The 20,088-nt window shown below is 42.9% G+C and overlaps 1 protein-coding gene across 1 annotated transcript in view; it reads right to left on the reverse strand.

Annotated features, from left to right (window-relative positions):
• Positions 1-16,650: 16,650 nt before the first annotated feature.
• OTOA (otoancorin) overlaps positions 16,651-20,088 on the reverse strand; it is a 78,789-nt gene continuing 75,351 nt past the window's right edge. The window contains exons 25-26 of the mRNA XM_033963872.1: positions 19,417-19,609; positions 16,651-17,065 (exon numbers count right to left, since the gene is read on the reverse strand). Of these exons, the coding sequence (XP_033819763.1) occupies positions 16,989-17,065; positions 19,417-19,609 (270 nt within the window). The 3' untranslated portion in view covers positions 16,651-16,988. The remainder of the gene's footprint in view (positions 17,066-19,416; positions 19,610-20,088) is intronic.

Consider the following 20,088-nt stretch of genomic DNA (forward strand, 5'->3'; position numbering starts at 1 on the left):
GTACCTTACTATATCATAGTAGGAAAAGCTTCATGCAAATGATGAAAGTTTTTGGGAGAACTTGCCTCTATCTCAAGGACTTTAACTGTGCCTTCGTAGATCACAACCGTCAATTGATTAACACTGGAATGAATTCTCTAAAAATATACATTTTTATCTTTCAGGCAAACTTGGCTCTGATAGTGAATTAACATGGCCGGAAAATACAAGTCCTGAAAGTTCATGGATGTAGCTCAAATTTAAAAAGTGCTGTTTCCTTGTATTTGCAGCAAATGAAAGAACCTTTGTCTTGTAATTTTAAGAAAGGAGATTCCAGATGTTGTTTGAATCTGCAAGTTCTGAAAAGTCAAATATTAACCCAAGGAATAACCTTATTCTACACTTCAAGTTTCAAGTTTATTATAACATTTGATTAATCGCTTATTCCGAATTCTAAGCGATGTACAAAGTGATAAAATTACAAAATATAGGAAGACAAACATAAAAGAGATGTACTATAACTACTAATACATTGTAGTAAATAAAATTACAAACATAAATGACACGTTTCATAACTACTAATACATAATAATAAATTAAATTACACGTACATTAATAAAAACATAGGGAAAACTCGGGATGAAATACAATCTAATTATAAAAGTAGAACATTTAAGGTTAAAAACAATAGGAAGGGAAATAAAAAACAATCAAAGTAGTTAAAATGGATTAAGAGCCAAAAGCAGTTCAATTAAACATTGAATGCATCTTGGTCTAGTCTGAAAGAAATGCTATTGTTTGTTTCATTATCACTCCCAGTCCTCTTGTCAGTCTTTATTAATTATTTAAAGATTCCAATTTTAGATTTTACTACTATTAATTATTTCTTTAGCACTACCAGACGCTGTTCTGTACAGAGTCGCAAAGAAGACAGTATCTGCTCGAAAGAGCTTACAATCTAAACCAGTGTCCTGCAAACTTTCTCAAGCTGCGCCACACTAAAGGTAGTAGTGGCCATGGCTTGAGGCACCTGCAAATGTGAGGATGTAGCCATGATGACATCATGTGCTTGCGTGACATCATCATGTCAATGTCTGCGTGTGAAGGCCCTCCAGGCAGGCCCTGAGATGCCAGTGGAGGTTGCCAGAAGGGAAGAGGGCCAGAGAGAAGGATAGGTGTTGGCACCCACTGATTGCCTACAGGACGTGCCTCTTGCCAGCGCCTCTCCTCCTCCCCAGTGTACCGCGGCACACCTGAAATCTCAGGAGGCACACTAATAATAATAATAACAGTTTATATACCGTAGGACCGTGAAGTTCTATGCGGTTTACAATGATTAGAAATGTTACAGATTGAGTGAATAAACAAAGTTACAGATTGAATGAATAAAAAAAGTACAGATTTAGCGACAGGTGGTTCTTGCGCTCGGTTGTTAAGGACTAAGATTGAATAGGTTGGTTTCCTAAGTATTTCAGGAATAGATGTGTTTTCAGGCGTTTCCTGAATTCTCCATAGGTAGTAGGCACAAGCAATTGTTCAAGGTCTTTACCCCATAATGCCGCTTGATGTGCGAGAAGATGTTGATGATGACTTTTAAATTTACAACCTTTAACCGGTGGAGAAACGAAGTTCAGGTGTGAGCTTCGTTTGTGTCTGTTGGTTGAGAAAGAGAAAAGGTCTGTTATGTATTTAGGGGCTAAGCCATAGAGTACCTTGAAGCAAAAACAACCAAACTTGAATTTCACACTTGCCTCCATCGGTAGCCAGTGTAAAAGTCAATAGGAAGGTGTCACATGATCAAACTTCTTCAGTCCACAAAGTAGTCTAACCACTGTATTTTGAACTAGTTGCAATCGCCGCATGTCTTCTGGGGGAGTGCCAAGTAGGCAATGTTACAATAATCAAGTTGACTCAGAATAAGGGATTGTACTAGAATTCGAAATGATGAGGCATCGAAGTAGGCTCTGAAGGACCGAAGTTTCCAGAGAGTGTGAAAGATTTTTCTGATCAAGGAGTCTACCTGGTCTTTCATGGTCAGGTTTTGGCCAGTGTTACACCCAATATCTTCATAGTGGGTTGAATTGGATAACTAAGGTTGTTGATGTACATTGGTGCTTTAGTGTCGAGTGGGTATGGCGCTGCTATGAAAAATTTTGTTTTCTCCGAATTTAGTTTTAGTCTGAATTCGGTCATCCATTGCTCCATCCGATTTAAAACTTCTGTTGCTTTGGGGGTGACTTCTGAGACAGAGTTGGTGAATGGGATGATTATCGTGAAGTCGTCGGCGTAGCTAAATAGTTTTATCCCCAGCTGGGATAGTTGTTCACCCAATGAGGTCATGTAAACATTGAAGAGCAAAGGGGATAGCAGTGATCCTTGTGGCACGCCAGATGGATTGCTCCATGTATCTGAGAGATCGTGATTAAAACGGACTTGGTATGTGCGTGATATAAGGGAACCTCGAAACCAGTTTAGTACTTCTCTGATTCCGATTGCGTCTAGGCATTGTAACAGTTTTCCATGGTCCACCAAGTCAAAGGCGGAACTCATGTCACACAGTTTGAAATACAATGATCTAATCAAGACAAGACACAAACAGGATGTCATGGACACAGTTAAGGGGAATGGTTAATCTGCTGGCTGGGTTAGATGGCAGTTGGGAGTAGGGTTAAGGAGTGAAAGCTATATCAAAAAGGTGGGTTTTCAGTCTGCTTTTAAACAAGAGAAAGTAGACAAATTCGGGTAATTTCTTCCAGGCATAGGGGGCAGCTAGATGAAAGGAATGAAGTCGAATTGGCAGCGGAAGAGAAGGGTATAGCTAAGAACAGCTTATCTGAGGAACTGAGTTCTCTGGGAGTTGAATAAAGAGAGAGGAGAGATATTCAGGGGCAGCAGAACGAACACACTTGTAGGTCAGCAATAGGAGCTTGAACTGTATGTGATGGTGGATAGGGAGCCAGTGAAGTGATTTAAGGAGGGGGGGGTGACATGAGTGTAGCAAGGTTGGTAGAGTTTTGCACAGATTGCAGGGGGGAGAGGTGGCACTGTGGGAGACCAATTAGAAGTAGATTGCAATAACACAGTACAGCAACAACAAAAAAATATTGGTTCCTTGGGTTCTTGACCTGTTCCTGGGGTTATTTGGGGTGCATTGGATTGGGTTATTTGCATTGGATAGACTGCATCAGCTCTAGTTTCTTAGGTATGGTTATGGGATAGTAGAGCCAAACAAGAACATTGGGCAAAAAAAAAAGATTGTCCTCTGAGGGAATATATGGTAGTTGGAGGTCAAAATGTAATCAATGAAACTTTGGTAGTGCGAGATAGACTCATACTGCCACCACTACATGTAAAGCTAGGCCTGATGAAACAATTTGTAACGGCTTTGAAAAAAGACAGTTTGCGCATTGAAAACATAGCGCATATGTTACCTGGACTTACCATGGAAAAACTGAAGGCAGGAATTTTCAGTGGTCCACAGATCAGACAACTTATAAATGAGCCACATTTAATAGCATCAATGAAACAGTTTAAATCTCTTATTCAGAAAATATTCAATTAAAAAAATTATTATATTCATTAAGTGTCTATAAAATAATTTTTGTAATTTTTGCAAAAATTTTCCTTATGAAAAATAAGAAATGATTAAATTGATATACCTTTTTAATTATCATGCACAATTTCTTTCATGGAATTGCTCGTCCCAATATCAGATAAAACTTAAATGTAAAGAAACACATTAATTCCTTATTAAGATTTATCCTTCTTTTCTTCTAATTATTCTTTTTGGGTGTTACTGTGTTTTGTTGTGTATTTGGATTCCCTTTTTTTGTGTGGTGTATTTAACCCCCCCCCCCCAATAAATGTGCATGAGGTTGGATGTTTTTGGATAACAGCCTCAGAGTTGGAGGCAAGCACGAAGGCAGATGCTTGGGACAAATGAAGGGCTCTGATGGAAAGGGGCATAGAAGATATGTGGAAGACAGGAGTTGGTGGTTGAGATGCAGGGGGCTCCTCACCTCACACTTAGATTACTGCAACTTGCTTGCTTCTCACAAGTCTCCCACTAAACCAGTGGTTCCCAACCCTGTCCTGGAGGACCACCAGCCAGTTGGGTTTTTGGGATAGCCCTAATAAATATGGATGAGAGAGATTTGCATATAATGGAGGTGACAGGCATGCAAATCTGCTCCATGCACATTCATTAGGGCTATCCTGAAAACCTGACTGGCCGGTGGTCCTCCAGGACAGGGTTGGGAATAGAGAATGACACGGTGACAAAATTCATCACCATTCCCGTCCCCGCGGATAACCGCGGGAAATAATCCCATGTCATTTTCTAGTGTCTATTTCAACCTCAGTCCTACACCAGCATTCTTCAAAGCAAAGCTTGCGGGTCAGTGGTTGTGGCCATTCATACTCTGATTCTTATATGAGCCAAGATAATGAGGCCATTGTGACATCACTGATGTGATTGGTTCTTAGGCACTGGTGGAATGAGGCATTATGACATCACAATATCTGCTCTGGATACCAGAGACTGTCATTCTGTAGTGTCTATCTCAACTTCAATCCTTCTACACCAGCATTCTTCAAAGCAAAGCTTGTGGGTCAGTGGTTGTGGTCATTCATATTCTGATTCTTCCCTCTCTCCTTAAACAATGACACGAAGATGGTTTCCCATGGTTATCCGCGGGGACGGGAATGGTGATGAATTTTGTCACCATGTCATTCTCTAGTTGGGAACCACTGCACTAAACCATCTCTCGCTCCTTCAAAATTCTGCTGCACAACTGATCTTTTGCTGGTGTCGCTACTCTTATAACCCCTCTTCAAGTCACTTTATTGTCTCCTTTTCCACTTCCATACGCAGTTCAAAATTCTCTTGCTGACTTACAAGTGCATTCATTCTGCAGCTCCTCAGTATCTCTCTCCACTCTGATTTTCCTAAATCCCTTCTCAGGAACTCCAATCATCAAGTAAGCCTCTCCTATCCGTACCCTTCTCCAGAGCTAAATTCAGGATCCCTTCAGTCTTGCTGCACCCCTGGAATAGACTTCTTCACCCAGAGAGTGGTAGAAAACTGGAACGCTCTTCCGGAGTCTGTTGTAGGGATTCAAGACAAAGTTGGGCAAGTTCCTGCTAAACTGGAACTGTACGCAGGTGAGGCTGGACTCATTTAGAGCACTGGTCTTTGACCTAAGGGCCGCCGCGTGACCCAGCAGCGGCAATTCTTTTGTTCTTATGTTCCTGAGTTCATAATCGCAAGAGGATTATGAAAAATTGCAAGAGGACTTGTGAGACTGGAAGACTGGGCGTCAAATTGGCAGATGATGCATGAGCAAGTGTATGATATATGAGCAAGTGATGTATGAGCAAGTGCAAAGTGATGCATGTGGGAAAGAGGAACCCAAACTATAACTAAGTAATGCTGCGTCCTGTGTTAGGAGTAGAGAGTTGCACGGGGACAGAAATCCCACCCATCCCCGTCAGGATTCTCTCCGTCCCCACCCATCCCCGCAAGGAATTACCTCCATCCCCGCCTGTCCCCATAAAAAGCAGCAATTACTTCCGACAGGATCATCAATTCCACAGTTTCTTTTGTGTTTGCGCTGCTGTTTTCCTTGTGGAATCTATTTGGTGGAACCCTTTTTTTGTTTTCTGTTCAGGTAATTAACTTATAAACCCCCTCTTTTACTAAGGCTGATATGTCCATTATATTATATGGACGAACCCTGCTTCCAAAGCCTTCCAGCCCCGTGGGAGTCCCGTTGGCTAGAGGGGGGTCCCCGTGGGAGTCCCGTTGGCTAGAGGGGGGTCCCCGTGGGAGTCCCGTGGGTTAGGGGGGGATTACCATGCAGACCTCTAGTTAAGAGTCACTGCCCAGAAAAAGGATGTAGGTATTATTGTTGAGCATATGTTGAAACCATCAACTCAAATGTGTGGCGGCTGCTAAGAAAGGAAATAGAATGTTTGGAATTATCAGGAAAGGAATGGAAAACAAAGATGAAAATGTTATAATGCCCTTGTATCGCTCGATGGTATGTCCACACCTCAAATACTTTGTGCAGTTCTGGTTGTCATATCTCAAAAAAGATATTGCGGAATTAGAGAAGGGATAAAAAGGATGGGATGACTTCCCTATGAGTAAAGGTTAAAGCGGCTAGGGCTCTTCAGCTTGAAACAGAGACAGCTCAAGGGTGATATAGAGGCCCATAAAATAATGAGTGGAGTGGAAAGGGGAGATGTGAACCACTTGTTCACTGCAAAAATACTAGGATTAGGGGATATGCAATGAAGCTACTAAGCAGGGCTGTGGAGTCAGAGTCGGAGTCGGATGAAATTTCGAGGACCTGGAGTCGGAGTCAGAAGTACAAAAAACTGAGGAGTCGGAGTCGGAACATTTATCTGCCGACTCCATTTTTGAACTTGGCATACCAATCACGAGCGATTCTTTCAGCTATAGCACCCACTATATACACAGCACAAATGTTGCGAGCAGCTTCTGCGGCCTTAGAACCTTGATTAAAAGCAAAAAGAAGGTGGTGTCGAAAATGCTCATTTCTCTCAACTTGACATTCCATTTTAACGATCTGAAAATTAATCAGTGCTGTGGAGTCAGAGTCGAGGAGTCGGAGTCGGAGGAAATTTCGGGTACCTGGAGTCGGAGTCGGAACATTTATCTACCGACTCCACAGCCCTGCTACTAAGTAGTAGATTTAAAACAAACCGGAGAAAATATTTCTTCACATAACGTGTAATTAAACTCTGGAATTCGTTGCCAGAGAATGTGGTGAAATCAGTAGGGTTTTAAAAAAGTTTGGATAATTTCCTAAAAGAAAAGTCCGTAGGCCATTATTGAGATAGCTTGGGGGAATTCACTGCTTATTCCTTGGATAAGCAGCAGCGAATCTGTTTTGCTACTTGTGATTTAGCTAGGTGCTTGGGACTTGGGTTGGCCAGTGTTGGAAACAGGATACTGTTCTTGATGGACCTTTGGTCTTTCCCAGTATGGCAATTCTTATGTTCTTATCTCTGGCCGTATTCAAATCTAGGCTAAAAGCCCACACTTTTGAGGCTGCTTTTAAATCTTAACTCCTATTCACCTGTTCAGTATCTTAGAAATATGATGGTAGATAAAGGTAAAATGGCCCATCCAGTCTGCCCACCTGCAGCATTTACTTTCTCATCCTCTTCCTAAGAGATCCCATGTGCCCGTCCCACACTGATGCAAAACAGACTCCTGCCAGGGTTTTGTACAGAAGAAGATGTGCATTGAAAGAACTGAGATAAGTATGTAGCAGAGATAATGTGTGAATTGTTATGAAAAGAAAGAGCATGCATAGCTAATTTATTTTTGTTCCTATTCTTTTGTCTGTGTAGATTTCACGTTTGACAAAAACTTTTTTCCTTAAAGCTAGACTGTTTTTCTGACTTATAATGAATTACACATTTACAAGGATGTCTAAGAAAAAAAGTTGCCCCTAAAGCCAAAACACCAGGTTTTAACAAAATAAATTATTTTCTATACTTTTGGGTCTCCCTTACTAGATCTTGAAATATATGTATCTTATAGCCTAGAAATTCTTTTTGCTTATGTTTATAAAACATTCTCATGAGCCAACTCTTATCAAGGGTAAGTGCAAGCGTCAACAATAAAGTAGCTGAAACAGACGTTTCTCTATCTGCTGATTCTAATATAGCATTTTCAACTTCGCCTCCCTGCATCACCAGGCACTACCCTGTCTCCTCAGTTTTTTTCCCTTCTGCAAGTGAGGAGAAGGGAGGCCCTTTTTTTTTTTTTTTTCATCTGCTCAGTATTTATTATTTTTGGGTATTATTCAACTTTTTTTGAGACTTTGGGTGCTTTAGAACTTCCCAGTAGTCCTGGGTCAGCTCTGCCTGGGAAAAACTGCAAACAGGGTTCTAAAGTCTCTAACTGGGCGGACCACCCTTTTCTGCAGGGCACCTGTCTGGCCAGCCCGCCCTACCACTTGGAGCGGCACGGAGTTCAGCCTCTGGGAGTCTGCTCACCTAGTTTCATTTGAAGCACATGAGCGCAGGCTTTATTTGAGCTCTGCACTGGTCAGGAGACCTTGTGGGTACTGGCTGCGTTCCCCCCTCCTCCCCAAGATTCGTGTGGAGACTAGAGGAGTAGAAGGTTTCAGGCTGGTTCAGCCTGTGTAAAAGGCAGCTCAAAGTAGAGGTCTGCACAGGAACGGGAATCCTGCGGGTCCCGCGGGGGTTCCCCCCCAACCCACGTGACTCCCATGGGGACCCCCCTCTGGCTCACGGGACTCCTATGGGGACCCCCCTCTAGCCAACGGGACTCCCACGGGGATGGAAGGCATTGGAAGCAGGTTCATCCATATAATATAATGGACACGTCAGCCTTAGTAAAAGAGGGGGGTTTATAAGTTAATTACCTGAACAGAAAACAAAAAAAGGGTTCCACCAAAGAGATTCCACAAGGAAAACAGCAAAAGAAACTGTGGAATTGATGATCCTGTCAGAAGTAATTGCTGCTTTTTATGGGGACGGGCGGGGATGGAGGTAATTCCTGGCGGGAATGGGTGGGGACGGAGAGGATCCTGGCGGGGATGGGTGGGATTTCTGTCCCCAAGCAACTCTCTAGCTCAAGGAGACAAGCCCCCAGATATCCTATGCATTTGTCACCTGTTCATGAAAATTCTTGCCTCCTTCCTTGGTTCCTGTATTCATAAAAATCAGATCCTTAATGTGAGGCTGTTATGTTCAGTGGTATCCATTTTAATTCCAAAATGTCCTTTATTGACAAATGGACAGGTTAAACAGCTATAACCACAAACCAAACATGTAGTTATGCTTCACATAATCTTCAGTCTGTTCATGTTCTATTTTGCCACACCCAGGAAACACACCTCATAAAACAGTGATTCCCAACCCTGTCCTGGAGGAACACCAGGCCAATCGGGTTTTCAGGCTAGCCCTAATGAATATGCATGAGAGAGATTTGCATATGATGGAAGTGATAGGCATGCAAATTTGCTTCATGCATATTCATTAGGGCTAGCCTGAAAACCCAATTGGCCTGGTGTTCCTCCTGGACAGGGTTGGGAACCACTGTCATAAAAGACCTTTTACCTTCACAAATGTTGAAAGTTTACTGGCTGCAATTCTCCATTATTCAAACAATGAGCAGTCTTACTAATCCTTAGAAAACCAATTTAGGACTGGTAGGTGAGCAAAGACTGAGTCTGAGTATGAACAAACAAAAGTTAATGAAATTTCAACTTATAATGCATTTTTATTATAAAGACTCAGGTTAAAAAAGCAGCATTAGATGACACAGGTTCAAACTAGGTAACCTGCAGCAGCTGGCAGGGAAAGAGGAGCAGCAAACGGTCTGCATGCCCAGGAGTGGGCCATCACATAGCTGTGCTCTTGAGGTCTTGGCAACCGGTAAGAGCAGTATGCAGGGATCAAGATTAGAGAATGACACGTTTTTGCAGAAACTCAATTTCACCGTCTTGGCGAGTTTTGTCGCTGTGGCTGTCCCTGTCCCATTCCTGTAAGCTCAGCCTCAACCACACATGCCTCAGACACATGATTTTAAAGTGTTTGAGGCTTGTGCAGATGAGGACGGAGCTTAGGCATTGGTGGAATGCGGCATAATGACATCACAATCTGAGCTCTAGAATGTTTCTACTTATGATTCTAAAGTGTTTGAGGCTTGTGCAGATGAGGACGGAGCTTAGGCATTGGTGGAATGCGGCATTATGACATCACAATCTGAGCTCTAGAATGTTTCTACTTATGATTTTAAAGTGTTTGAGGCTTGTGCAGATGAGGACGGAGCTTAGGCATTGGTGGAATGAGGCATTATGACATCACAATCTGAGCTCTAGAATGTTTCTACTTATGATTCTAAAGTGTTTGAGGCTTGTGCAGATGAGGACGGAGCTTAGGCATTGGTGGAATGCGGCATTATGACATCACAATCTGAGCTCTAGAATGTTTCTACTTATGATTTTAAAGTGTTTGAGGCTTGTGCAGATGAGGACGGAGCTTAGGCATTGGTGGAATGAGGCATTATGACATCACAATCTGAGCTCTAGAATGTTGCTACTTTTGATTTTAAAGTGTTTGAAGCTTGTGCAGATGAGGATGGAGCTTGCAGGAATGGGGCAGGGACAGGAAAATAACTTGCGAGGACAGGATGGGAAAATTATTCCCGCGGGGACTGAGAAAAATTTGTCCCCTTGTCATTCTCTAATCAAAATCCAAGCTGTGTTCCACCTGCAAAAGTGCACTGAGGCACCAGTGCAGAAAGCTAACATGAACTGAACTGCAGTTAGAGTGGGGCATGTTACTAGCTGAGTAATACAGAAAGAGGTTGAGCATGGATGTTAATTTGCATGGTAAACATGACTGCACACTAGAGAATGACACGGGGACCAATTTTTCCCTGTCCCTGTCCTGCGGAGTTCTTTTTCTGCGCCAGTCCTGCAAGCTCCGTTCTCAGCTGCAGAGCTTACAGGAATGGGACAGCGACAAAACTTGTGGGGATGGGACGGGGAAGAATTTCTATCTCACACTGCATTAAAATGAATGATAATTTGGTGATTACTTGTCCTCAGCAATGCATTTAAGAAAAAAATAGTTTTTGACTCGTGTATGTGGCAAGAATTTTTTTCCCCCCCACAAGGTCTGGAGTATAGAAGGGTTGGTTGAGAGGAGCAGGTGTCTAGTGGTGCCCCCTTCCTCTCCAAACTGACCCCTGGGTCAAGGGGCAGTATAATGCTAGAGTTCCATGCTTTTGAGCATGCAGTATCGGCCTGTGTTGATGTAAGCTGCAGCAACTTGATTTGTAAGGAAGAGTGACCAGTGGTCAACATGAACCAAGGGCTGCACAGGTTTAGTTTGACGCTCTGAGGAAAATATTTTGGAGCTTAAGTGGATGCTGTGATGCGAGTTCTTTATTGCCTCTGCGTACATAGTGGCCACAAGGAAAGGAACTTTTGGCCAGAGGTGTTTCACCCTCTACTTACCTTGGCAATAATTTCTCATCTCTCTAGTTTGCGAGATTCCTCAATCACTCCATATAGCAATCTAAAGACTGGACTGCATCTTAATAATAATAATAATAATAACTTTATTCTTCTATACCACCGGAATCTGATGACTTCTCGGCGGTTTACATCAACGAGGGCTGGACAATCAGCGAAGTACAAAATACAAACAGCAAAAGAAGAATATATTTCTTAAGGAAATCAGAGTAGAATTATTGCAATTAATAAAGAATTAATGAAATTTCTATTTAGGAAATTAATCTATCAAATAATACAGTTTTAATTTATTTTCAAAAGCGCCATAGGTCAACCTTAGCTAACGACATTGGAAATCAAGGTGTGCAGTACCGAAGAAGAGGAGACTTCTGATGAGGAACAATCTGACTCTTAATAGGAAAATTTGGAAAATATTTCAAGGAGGATATTGAAGTTTATTGATTTTTCTAAGATATCTCCATTTTCTCTGTTAACCTCTCCTCCCCCCCCCCCCCCCCCCGCGAAAGCGGTATTTAGTGCTGGTTGGTACGCAGAATTTGCTGCTCCCGAAGCACATAAGAACTCTGAGTGTCGGGAGCAGTGCAGAGCATTCAGCGTGCCGGCCTGCGCTGAAAACCACTTTTGCGGTTTTGTAAAAGGAGGGAGCGGGGTGTATGATTTAAGGCTTGTGAGCTACTTTTAAAATGACCAAGTCAAAATGATCTATCAACAATAAAATTTTAAAAAACACAAAGCACACTGTACGCAGAGAAAATTATCATTTGTATTCGGGGTTTTTATCAGAAGTCAAGGCAGATGACTTTAAAATATGCAATGTCACCTTAGTAAATACCATACAAAAATAGACAAATATATCCCCTCCCCTTTTACTAAACCACGATAGCGTTTTTTAGCGCATGAAGCTGAGCTGAATGCCCTGCACTACTCTCGATGCTCATAGGCTCCCTGCGCTAAAAACCGCTATTACGGTTTAGTAAAAGGGGGCCATAGTGCAAAAATATAGACAGCAGATATAAATTCTCAAAACAGATATATTTTGATCACTAAATTGAAAAAATCATGTTTCCTACCTTTTTGTCTGGTGATTTCATGAGTCTCTGGTTGCACTTTCTTCTTCTGTAAAGCCAATATTTCTTTCTTTCTGCCTCTCTCCCCCTGCCCCCCTCTTTCTTTCTGCCTTTCTTTCTCTTTCCCCCTGCCCCCCCCCGTTTCTTTCTGCCTTTCTTTCTCTCTCCCACTGGCCTCCCTCTTTCTTTCTGCCTTTCTTTCTCTCTCCCCCTGGCCCCCCCTCTTTCTTTCTGCCTTTCTTTTTCCCGCTGCCCCCCCAAGCCATCGTGCCGATTTCTCCACTTCCCCGATTCTTTCCCTACTTCCACCCCCAAGCCACCAACGCGATTTCTCCCTGCTGCTTCCCCGGGCCAGGCCTGGCGCGTACAAGCGCCGGGCCCACAAGACTTCACTTCTGACGTCAATTCTAACGTTGGGGAGGAAGTTCCAGGCCAGCCAGGCAACAATTGGCTGGCCCAGAACTTCCTCTCCGACGTCGGAATTGACATCGGAGGTGAAGTTTTGTAAGTCTGGCGCTTGTATGCGCCAGGTCTGGCTTGGGGAAGCAGCAGGGAGAAAAAGATGGCAAAGGCAACGCGATTGGCTCGCATTGCCTTTGCGATCTACTGGTCGATCGCAATCTACCATTTGGGCACCCCTGATTTAAGGTTTTGTCAGTTCCTGCTCCATCCACCTATTTCCATCTACAGTTTACAGAATTTATTCTTTTTGCCAGTATTGAAAAAGAAGTGGGGGGAGGAGAGGAGTGTGAGAACTCTTTTCTCTGGAAATAAAAAAGTGATAGTTGGATGCCTTAAATCAGAAGGGAAATTTGTGTCTTTATATTAATGGTTAATGTGATTGTAATCAGATATCGAATTTATCTTTAGAATGTTTTATGTAGAAAGAGGAATTCTCTTAATTGAAAGCTAAGAGATTTCCCTGATAAAATTAGGTCTATACAGCCAAAACAGTCCTTAAAATTGCATTCTAGGGTATTCTAGTCTAGGGCAACTTTTTAAATGAAGGGATGAATAAGCATAGGGCTATAGATGAGCCATCCATGATCAGAAAAATACCTATTCTCCCTGCCTGTGCACCACCTCAATAGGCCTCAGGCTTGCAGCTGTCTTACATATTCAGTTACAGTAGATAATTTTCTGTCCCTGGGGGAGGGTTTCACAATTTAAAAACAACTGATGTGGAATTTGAACTTTGTGTTGCTTGGTTATCAATCCACTGCACTAACCTCGGACCCGTGCTCTTTTAAGAATGTCCATAACATAGGCTTTGGAACGGGGGAGGCTACTGGGGCCATGGCGTCCCCAAAAATTCTTGGTCACTGTGGTTTTGGCCCTCCCGCCCAACCTTCTCCCGGTGTTTGTTTAAATCTTAGCAGGCCTGCCCCGGAACCCTTCCTTCTACTTCCGGGGACAGGCCTGCTAGTGGATGCTGAAGATTTAAAACTAAAGTGCCAGGAGGAGGTGGGTGGGGGACTCGGTAGCTGTTTAGAAGTCATGGGTCCCCCCTAAACAGCAGCATTCTGCTGCCTATGGTCCATAATATAGTTGAAGCTCCCCTTGCCAGTTTCACATTTAGTGGAGAGCGAGGGGAGCTGGCGTAATCATTGGACCAGATGAGGCTCTGGCCCAGCCTGCTGGTGATTAAGGGTGCCAAAATACCCAGCCTCTGACCTTATCTGGTCTATAGGTTAAGCCTTTTCTGTCCCTGCCACTCCCAGTCTGGTCTCTTTTTCTCTTTCCCCCTTCACTGCATTTGCTCCACCCCCCAACAGTCCTATAAAATCTACATTGGTCACCAGTGGTGTCAGTAGCAGCATGACAGCCCCAGGCGTTCAGCCAGCCCTGGGTCATCCCTCTGCCTCTAACGCAATTTCCTGGGGGACCAGTAGGAATCTCTTTTTTTTTTGTTGTTGTTGCCAGGCTCACTCAATGGTAGCTATGGCCATGATTATGGCTTCCCTTTCATTGTGAACCCCAGCCTCCAACCCTGCCTTTCCTCCCCCTTCCCCAGTTTTGCATCCTCGCCCCCATAAATTGTTGAGAAGGACACCGACCATAAAAGCACTATGAGTATCAACATAGAAAGATGATAAGTTAGACAAAAAAAAAGGAAATTGAGCCTAGAAAGCCACTGCCATCCTTGTCGGCTTATTTTCATTGGGGTGCAATATCAGCAAACATTAGTTTATAAGGATTTGACTTTCTTTCGGGTTGCTGAGGCGGTCCAGCTGTTACTATCTTCAGAGGCTCTGGTCCATTTCTGATCACCCAACACCAACTTGGCAAGGAGCAAATGTGCTGGAGACAGCACTCTTCGCTGAGACCCTTAACATAGTAGCAGAGATCAGGATCCCTGCATCAGCACTGAGGCTCTGATGAGTGCAAGAAAGCCTTCAGTTGAGTGTGATACATGCCTAATGCCTTGGCATTAGAGATTGACTGTAACAAGATTCATCACCGTTCCCATCCCTGTGGATAACTGCGGGAAACCATCTCCGTGTCATTCTTTAAGGAGAGAGGGAAGACTCACTATGAATGGGCACAACCACTGACCCTCAAACCTTGCATTGAAGAATACTGGTGTAGAAGGACTGAGGTTGAGATTGACACTACAGAATGACAGTCTCTGGTATCCAGAGCAGATATTGTGATGTCATAATGCCTCATTCCACCAGTGCCTAAGAGCCAATCACATCAGTGATGTCACAATGGCTTCATTATCCTTGGCTCACATAAGAATCAGAGTATGAATGGCCACAACCACTGACCCGCAAGCCTTGCATTGAAGAATACTGGTGTAGAAGGACTGAGGTTGAGATGGACACTAAAGACTATAAGCGTTGCCATACTGGGACAGACCGAAGGTCCATCAAGCCCAGTATCCTGTTTCCAACAGTGGCCAACCCAGGTCCCAAGTACCTGGCAGAAACCCAAAGAGTAGCAACATTCCAGAGCTGAGGTTATGTTATAATGCCTTATTCCAACATGTTATAATGCCTAAGAGCCAACCTCATCAGTGATGTCGCAATGGCTTGATTGTCTTATGCTTGGTTTACATAAGTTTCGACTGTGGCTAAAACACTCTTCAGACCTTCCCCAGATATACTCCAATTAACACATAAAGTGGGAGGTCCCAAAACATTTTCAAAGTGAGTAATAACTTATTGTCTCACGGACCTCAGTGGTACCGTCTGCATGCCACTAAACTTTTAGAACATGCAGAGCAAATGGCACCCCTAATCGTCATTGGTCCCTTATATTTTATATCATTTTTCATAAACAATTTATATTTTAAATATATATATATCGGTACTTATCTTTAGCTACGCGGGTGGGGGTAAGCTAAAGATAAGTACCGATATATATTTAAAATATAAATTATTTATGAAAAATGATATAAAATATAAGGGACCAATGACGATTAGGGGTGCCATTTGCTCTGCATGTTCTAAAAGTTTAGTGGCATGCAGACGGTACCACTGAGGTCCGTGAGACAATAAGTTATTACTCACTTTGAAAACGTTTTGGGACCTCCCACTTTATGTGTTAATTGGTTTACATAAGAGCATAAATTAGAGAATGATAAGGGGACAGTTGTCCCCATCCCTGTGGTTAACCATGGGAAACCATCCACATGTCCTTTAAGGAGAGAGGGAAGAATCAGAGTATGAATGGGCACAGCCACTGACCCTCAAGCTTTGCACTGAAGAATGCTGGTGTAGAAGGACTGAGGTTGAGATAGACACTGAAGAATGACAGTCTCTGGTATCCAGAGCAGATATTGTGATGTCATAATGCCTCATTCCACCAGTGCCTAAGAGCCAATCACATCAGTGATGTCACAATGGCTTCATTATCCTTGGCTCACATAAGAATCGGCACAGCCACTGACCCTCAAGCTTTGCACTGAAGAATGCTGGTGTAGAAGGACTGAGGTTGAGATAGACACTAAACAAGGACATGGGATTATTTCCCACTGTCCTGGTGTGTGGTACCCAGTTGAGGGCAGTCACCCAAAGACAAAAGCACAGAACTGAGTGAGAAACTAAAGAGGAAGAAAAAAGCCTGGACAACTGCAAATGAATGAGGTCTTACAGTGCTGTAACCCAGCAGAGACTGATGAGCCAATAACGAAAAATCCTGACTTCCTTTTTCAGGGATCTTCCTGGTCATAACCTTGTCTAACCATATCGGCTGTAATAAGGGTTATATGACTTTTCCAAGTAGGAGCATAGTCACAGGAGGGCCTGGGCCTCTCCAAAATTTCAGCACTGGATGCCTGGCTGGTGGAGATGCTCAAGGAAGTTGTGGTGCTCCAGCTGCTGATGCTGGAACTTTTGCACATGCTCAGTTCGTGTGGCTGAGCCGAGCATGTGTGGAAGTGCTGGCGACAAAGGCTGGCGCACCCTGCGGCTTTCATGCTGCTCAGGGGCAGGGGGCTTCTCTGGTCATCAGCCTGCTGCTCTCATTTCTAGTCTCCTCCTCCATTTCTCTAAGTAGGTAGCCAAAAAAGTGTGGATCATTATACAGCTTAAATTCATGACATAATTATCTAAATAAGAGCAATGCTGTGTATTTTAACATTCCAGAAAAATATCAAACTAATCAGGAGGAAAAAAAAACACACCTTACACAGACTCATCTAATTTTAGGTTAGTACAATCAGTTGCTATAGTAGCAATGACGATTCATGGAAAAAGTAAACATACTGCTAGAGTATTCCTGCTTTTAACATCTTACATTACAGATAGGCTGAAAGAAAGTGATGGTTTCTGCTAATAATGGAATATACGGGCAAGGATGGAACACTGTTGCCGCTGGTCTGTTTTACACAAACAGGGATGAGTGGCAAATTCACAGGTAAAGAGTCTTGTCCATAGCCACCTTCGGCTCAGGCTATTTTCAGGGCAGCACTGAAGAGAAGACAGAAACAGGACCAGAGGCAGAGCTGATCCGAAAGTGGAGCACCTGGTAAAGTACAAAAGCCCATTATCTACAAGAAGGGACGCTAACTCAGCAGCGTGGCAATAAACATATAGAACATGCAAAACAAACCAAGGCAGTTAAAACTATTACCATTTCACCCTCGGTTGTATCAGCAGGCATTCCCACACGTACCAAGAATGTGCTCCTCCTTACCAGAAACGGGGACAATATGGGTCCCTGAAAGCTCTGTGTTCAAGACTTGTACAGATGAGGACAGAGCTTGCAGGGATGGAGAGAGAGACTGCAAAGATGGGGACAAATTTGTGCCATGTCATTCTCTAGTGCCAACCCAAGTGTGACCAGGCTGTGGAGACCATGAACCACTGTTAGATGAAACCAGCCAATTATATTCTTAAATAACTTCTTCTAGTGATCCCCATGACTATCGGCCAACTCTCCATTTGGTCATCTAAATTTCAAGTCTATTTGATATCCTGATGTGCTCTTGAGTTTGCACTTCTCTTCTTGTGTTTTTGTGATATGATACAGGAATGATTTGCCATTGCCTTCTCCTAAGGCACAGAGGGTTAAGTGACATGTCTAAGGCCATAAGGATGTGGGATTTGAACCTGGGACCTCTGGATCCCAGTCTACTGCTCTAACCATTAGGCTACGCATGTGCTCTGCAGTTGAATTAGCACACATCAATTTAATATCTAAGCAGTGAATTCCAATCAGCTACAAATCATCCAAAAATCAATACGAGGGATAGACGGTGAGCAGTATACAATATTAAAGCCAGCTCGCTGCTTGTTCTCTGTACAAATCAGGAGCTTTGCTAAGCAGAGAAGTCTGTACGTAGAAATGCATTTAGGATTTTCCGAAGTAGTGGGGTTTCTACGTCCTTGACATTTTTAAAGAGGTTGGTTTTCAATCCAGCAATAGGAGAGAATATTTTTTCACTCAAAGAATAGTTAAGCTCCGGAGCTTGTTGCCCGAGATGTGGTAACAGCGGTTGCTGCACTTTATTTAGTGTGTATAGTTAATGTGGATTTGTTGAGTTTTCTGACATTTCTTTTAAGTGGGTTGAATTACTATGTGGTTTGTAATGTAGTATAAAACAATTTTTTATTGAACATGTAGAAGAAACACATAAAACCATCAGTGATACAGAACCGTTCAAGAAATATACAATGATTATCTCCCCTCCCCACACCAAAATCCAGTTTCCCATTGTCCCAACAAGAGCAAAAATACAATTAATACAGAGACACCAATGCGATGTACAGAAACCAAAAACACAGAATGATACTCCAGAAGGAACAATGAGCAGGAAAGGAAACCAGCAAAAAGCCAAAAGCTCAACCCTACCCAACGAGAGAGGCCCAGCCAAGTTGTATAGTGAACACTGTAAAGAGGGCCCTGTGTTCTTATGAACCCTGAGATATAGAAAGGAATACCTTCCCCCTCCCCCCCCCCCACTGATATCCCTCCCCCCAGACAACAGGATATCCCATTAGATCAAGCAAACAAACAAAAACACACACAAAAAAAAACAACCGAAGAAAGGGTCTACAGGAAGACACAAGTGATCCGACCGGGGAAAGACAGCCCCAGAACCGCCACTTCCCCCCCCCCCACACACATACACATACACACTCAGGCACCTCAGACTCTTATGGCATTCAGAATCAGTCTTCGTGTTCTAGGAGACAAAGAATAAATATAAAGGCCCCAGACTCTCAAGAAGAATTTATACTATCTAAAAGAAGCACACACCCAACCCCTCTCAAGCAACATCAAAGCATGTAACCTATATGTGATTTGCAATGTAATTGAAAGCATTTATGTAAAATACTGTCTTCTGAACTATTATGAATATTTTAAATGTGAACCGCTTAGGTATAGGTGGCTTAGAAATTTTAGAAATAAATAAAAAATGTTTGGACAAGTTCCTGGAGGAAAAGTCCATAGCCTGCTATTAAGACATATGGGGGAAGCCGCTGTTTTCCCTGGGATCAGTAACATGGACTATTGCTACTATTTGGGTTTCTGCCAGGTACTTGTGACCTGGATTGGCCACTGTTGGAAACAGGATGCTGGACTACATGGACCATTGGTCTGACCCAATATGGCTATTCTTATGTTTTTATGTTCTAACTCAGAGTTGGCATCTACGGACACTCTGGCATCATGAACCTTCATTTGCAGCTTCCTGGGTCTCAGCCCACCTTCATTTTTAACCCCTGGTCTTTCATTTTCAGAACACTTTATTTTAACATGGGCTGCACACTCCCACATCAAGAGTATCAGAAACATTGGATAGTAAGAAGCTGGGAACGCAATAATAAAATTAATTTAAGATCTTTAGTAGGATGTGTTTGTGAACTTACACTTGGAAGTTGGAGCTTCAGTCATGTTGGTTATAACTGGACTGATTTCTGCTTCCTGGATGTTTATTCTGGCACCATCTAGTGCCCGCTGGAGGCTCTGCAGCTGCCAAATGTCGAGCTGCAGAAGTTGTGAGTCGGTAACCATGGCAGCATTCTCTGGACCCAGATTCTCTATCTGCTCAGGAGACAGTTCCTGCAGTAATAACAAGTGAGAGGGTTAGTTCCAGGTGTCATTCTTAATATGCAGGTTCTGAAGGAATCTGAGGTGTGCAAATAGCTTTAGATTCCTGACAGGAAATTAACCAACAGGAAGTTAAAATTAACACACCGGTTGTTTATAGGAGTCAAGATGCTCACAAATATTTTTTTCTCCCTCTTATCTGCTCTGAATCAGGTTCTATCATTTCGTTCTTTAACGGAGCAGTCTTTTTACTCAAAAGTGAATGTTGGTGCCAATACTTTGAAGGCAGAATTGCTGCAGCCATCTGACAATGTGAACTTTAATAACGTGGTTCATTTATAACATGCCGCTAGACTATATAGCTACCACTGTACATACGTACAGTGGTAGCTATATAGTCTGGTGAGTGGTAGAAAGCTACAGTGGTAGCCATATAGTCAGAGAGTGGTAGAAAAATGGAACGCTCTTCCAGAGGATTCAAGACAAAGACA

This window comes from Geotrypetes seraphini, chromosome 11 (assembly GCF_902459505.1).
Source record: "Geotrypetes seraphini chromosome 11, aGeoSer1.1, whole genome shotgun sequence".
In the NCBI taxonomy this organism is placed as follows: domain Eukaryota; kingdom Metazoa; phylum Chordata; class Amphibia; order Gymnophiona; family Dermophiidae; genus Geotrypetes; species Geotrypetes seraphini.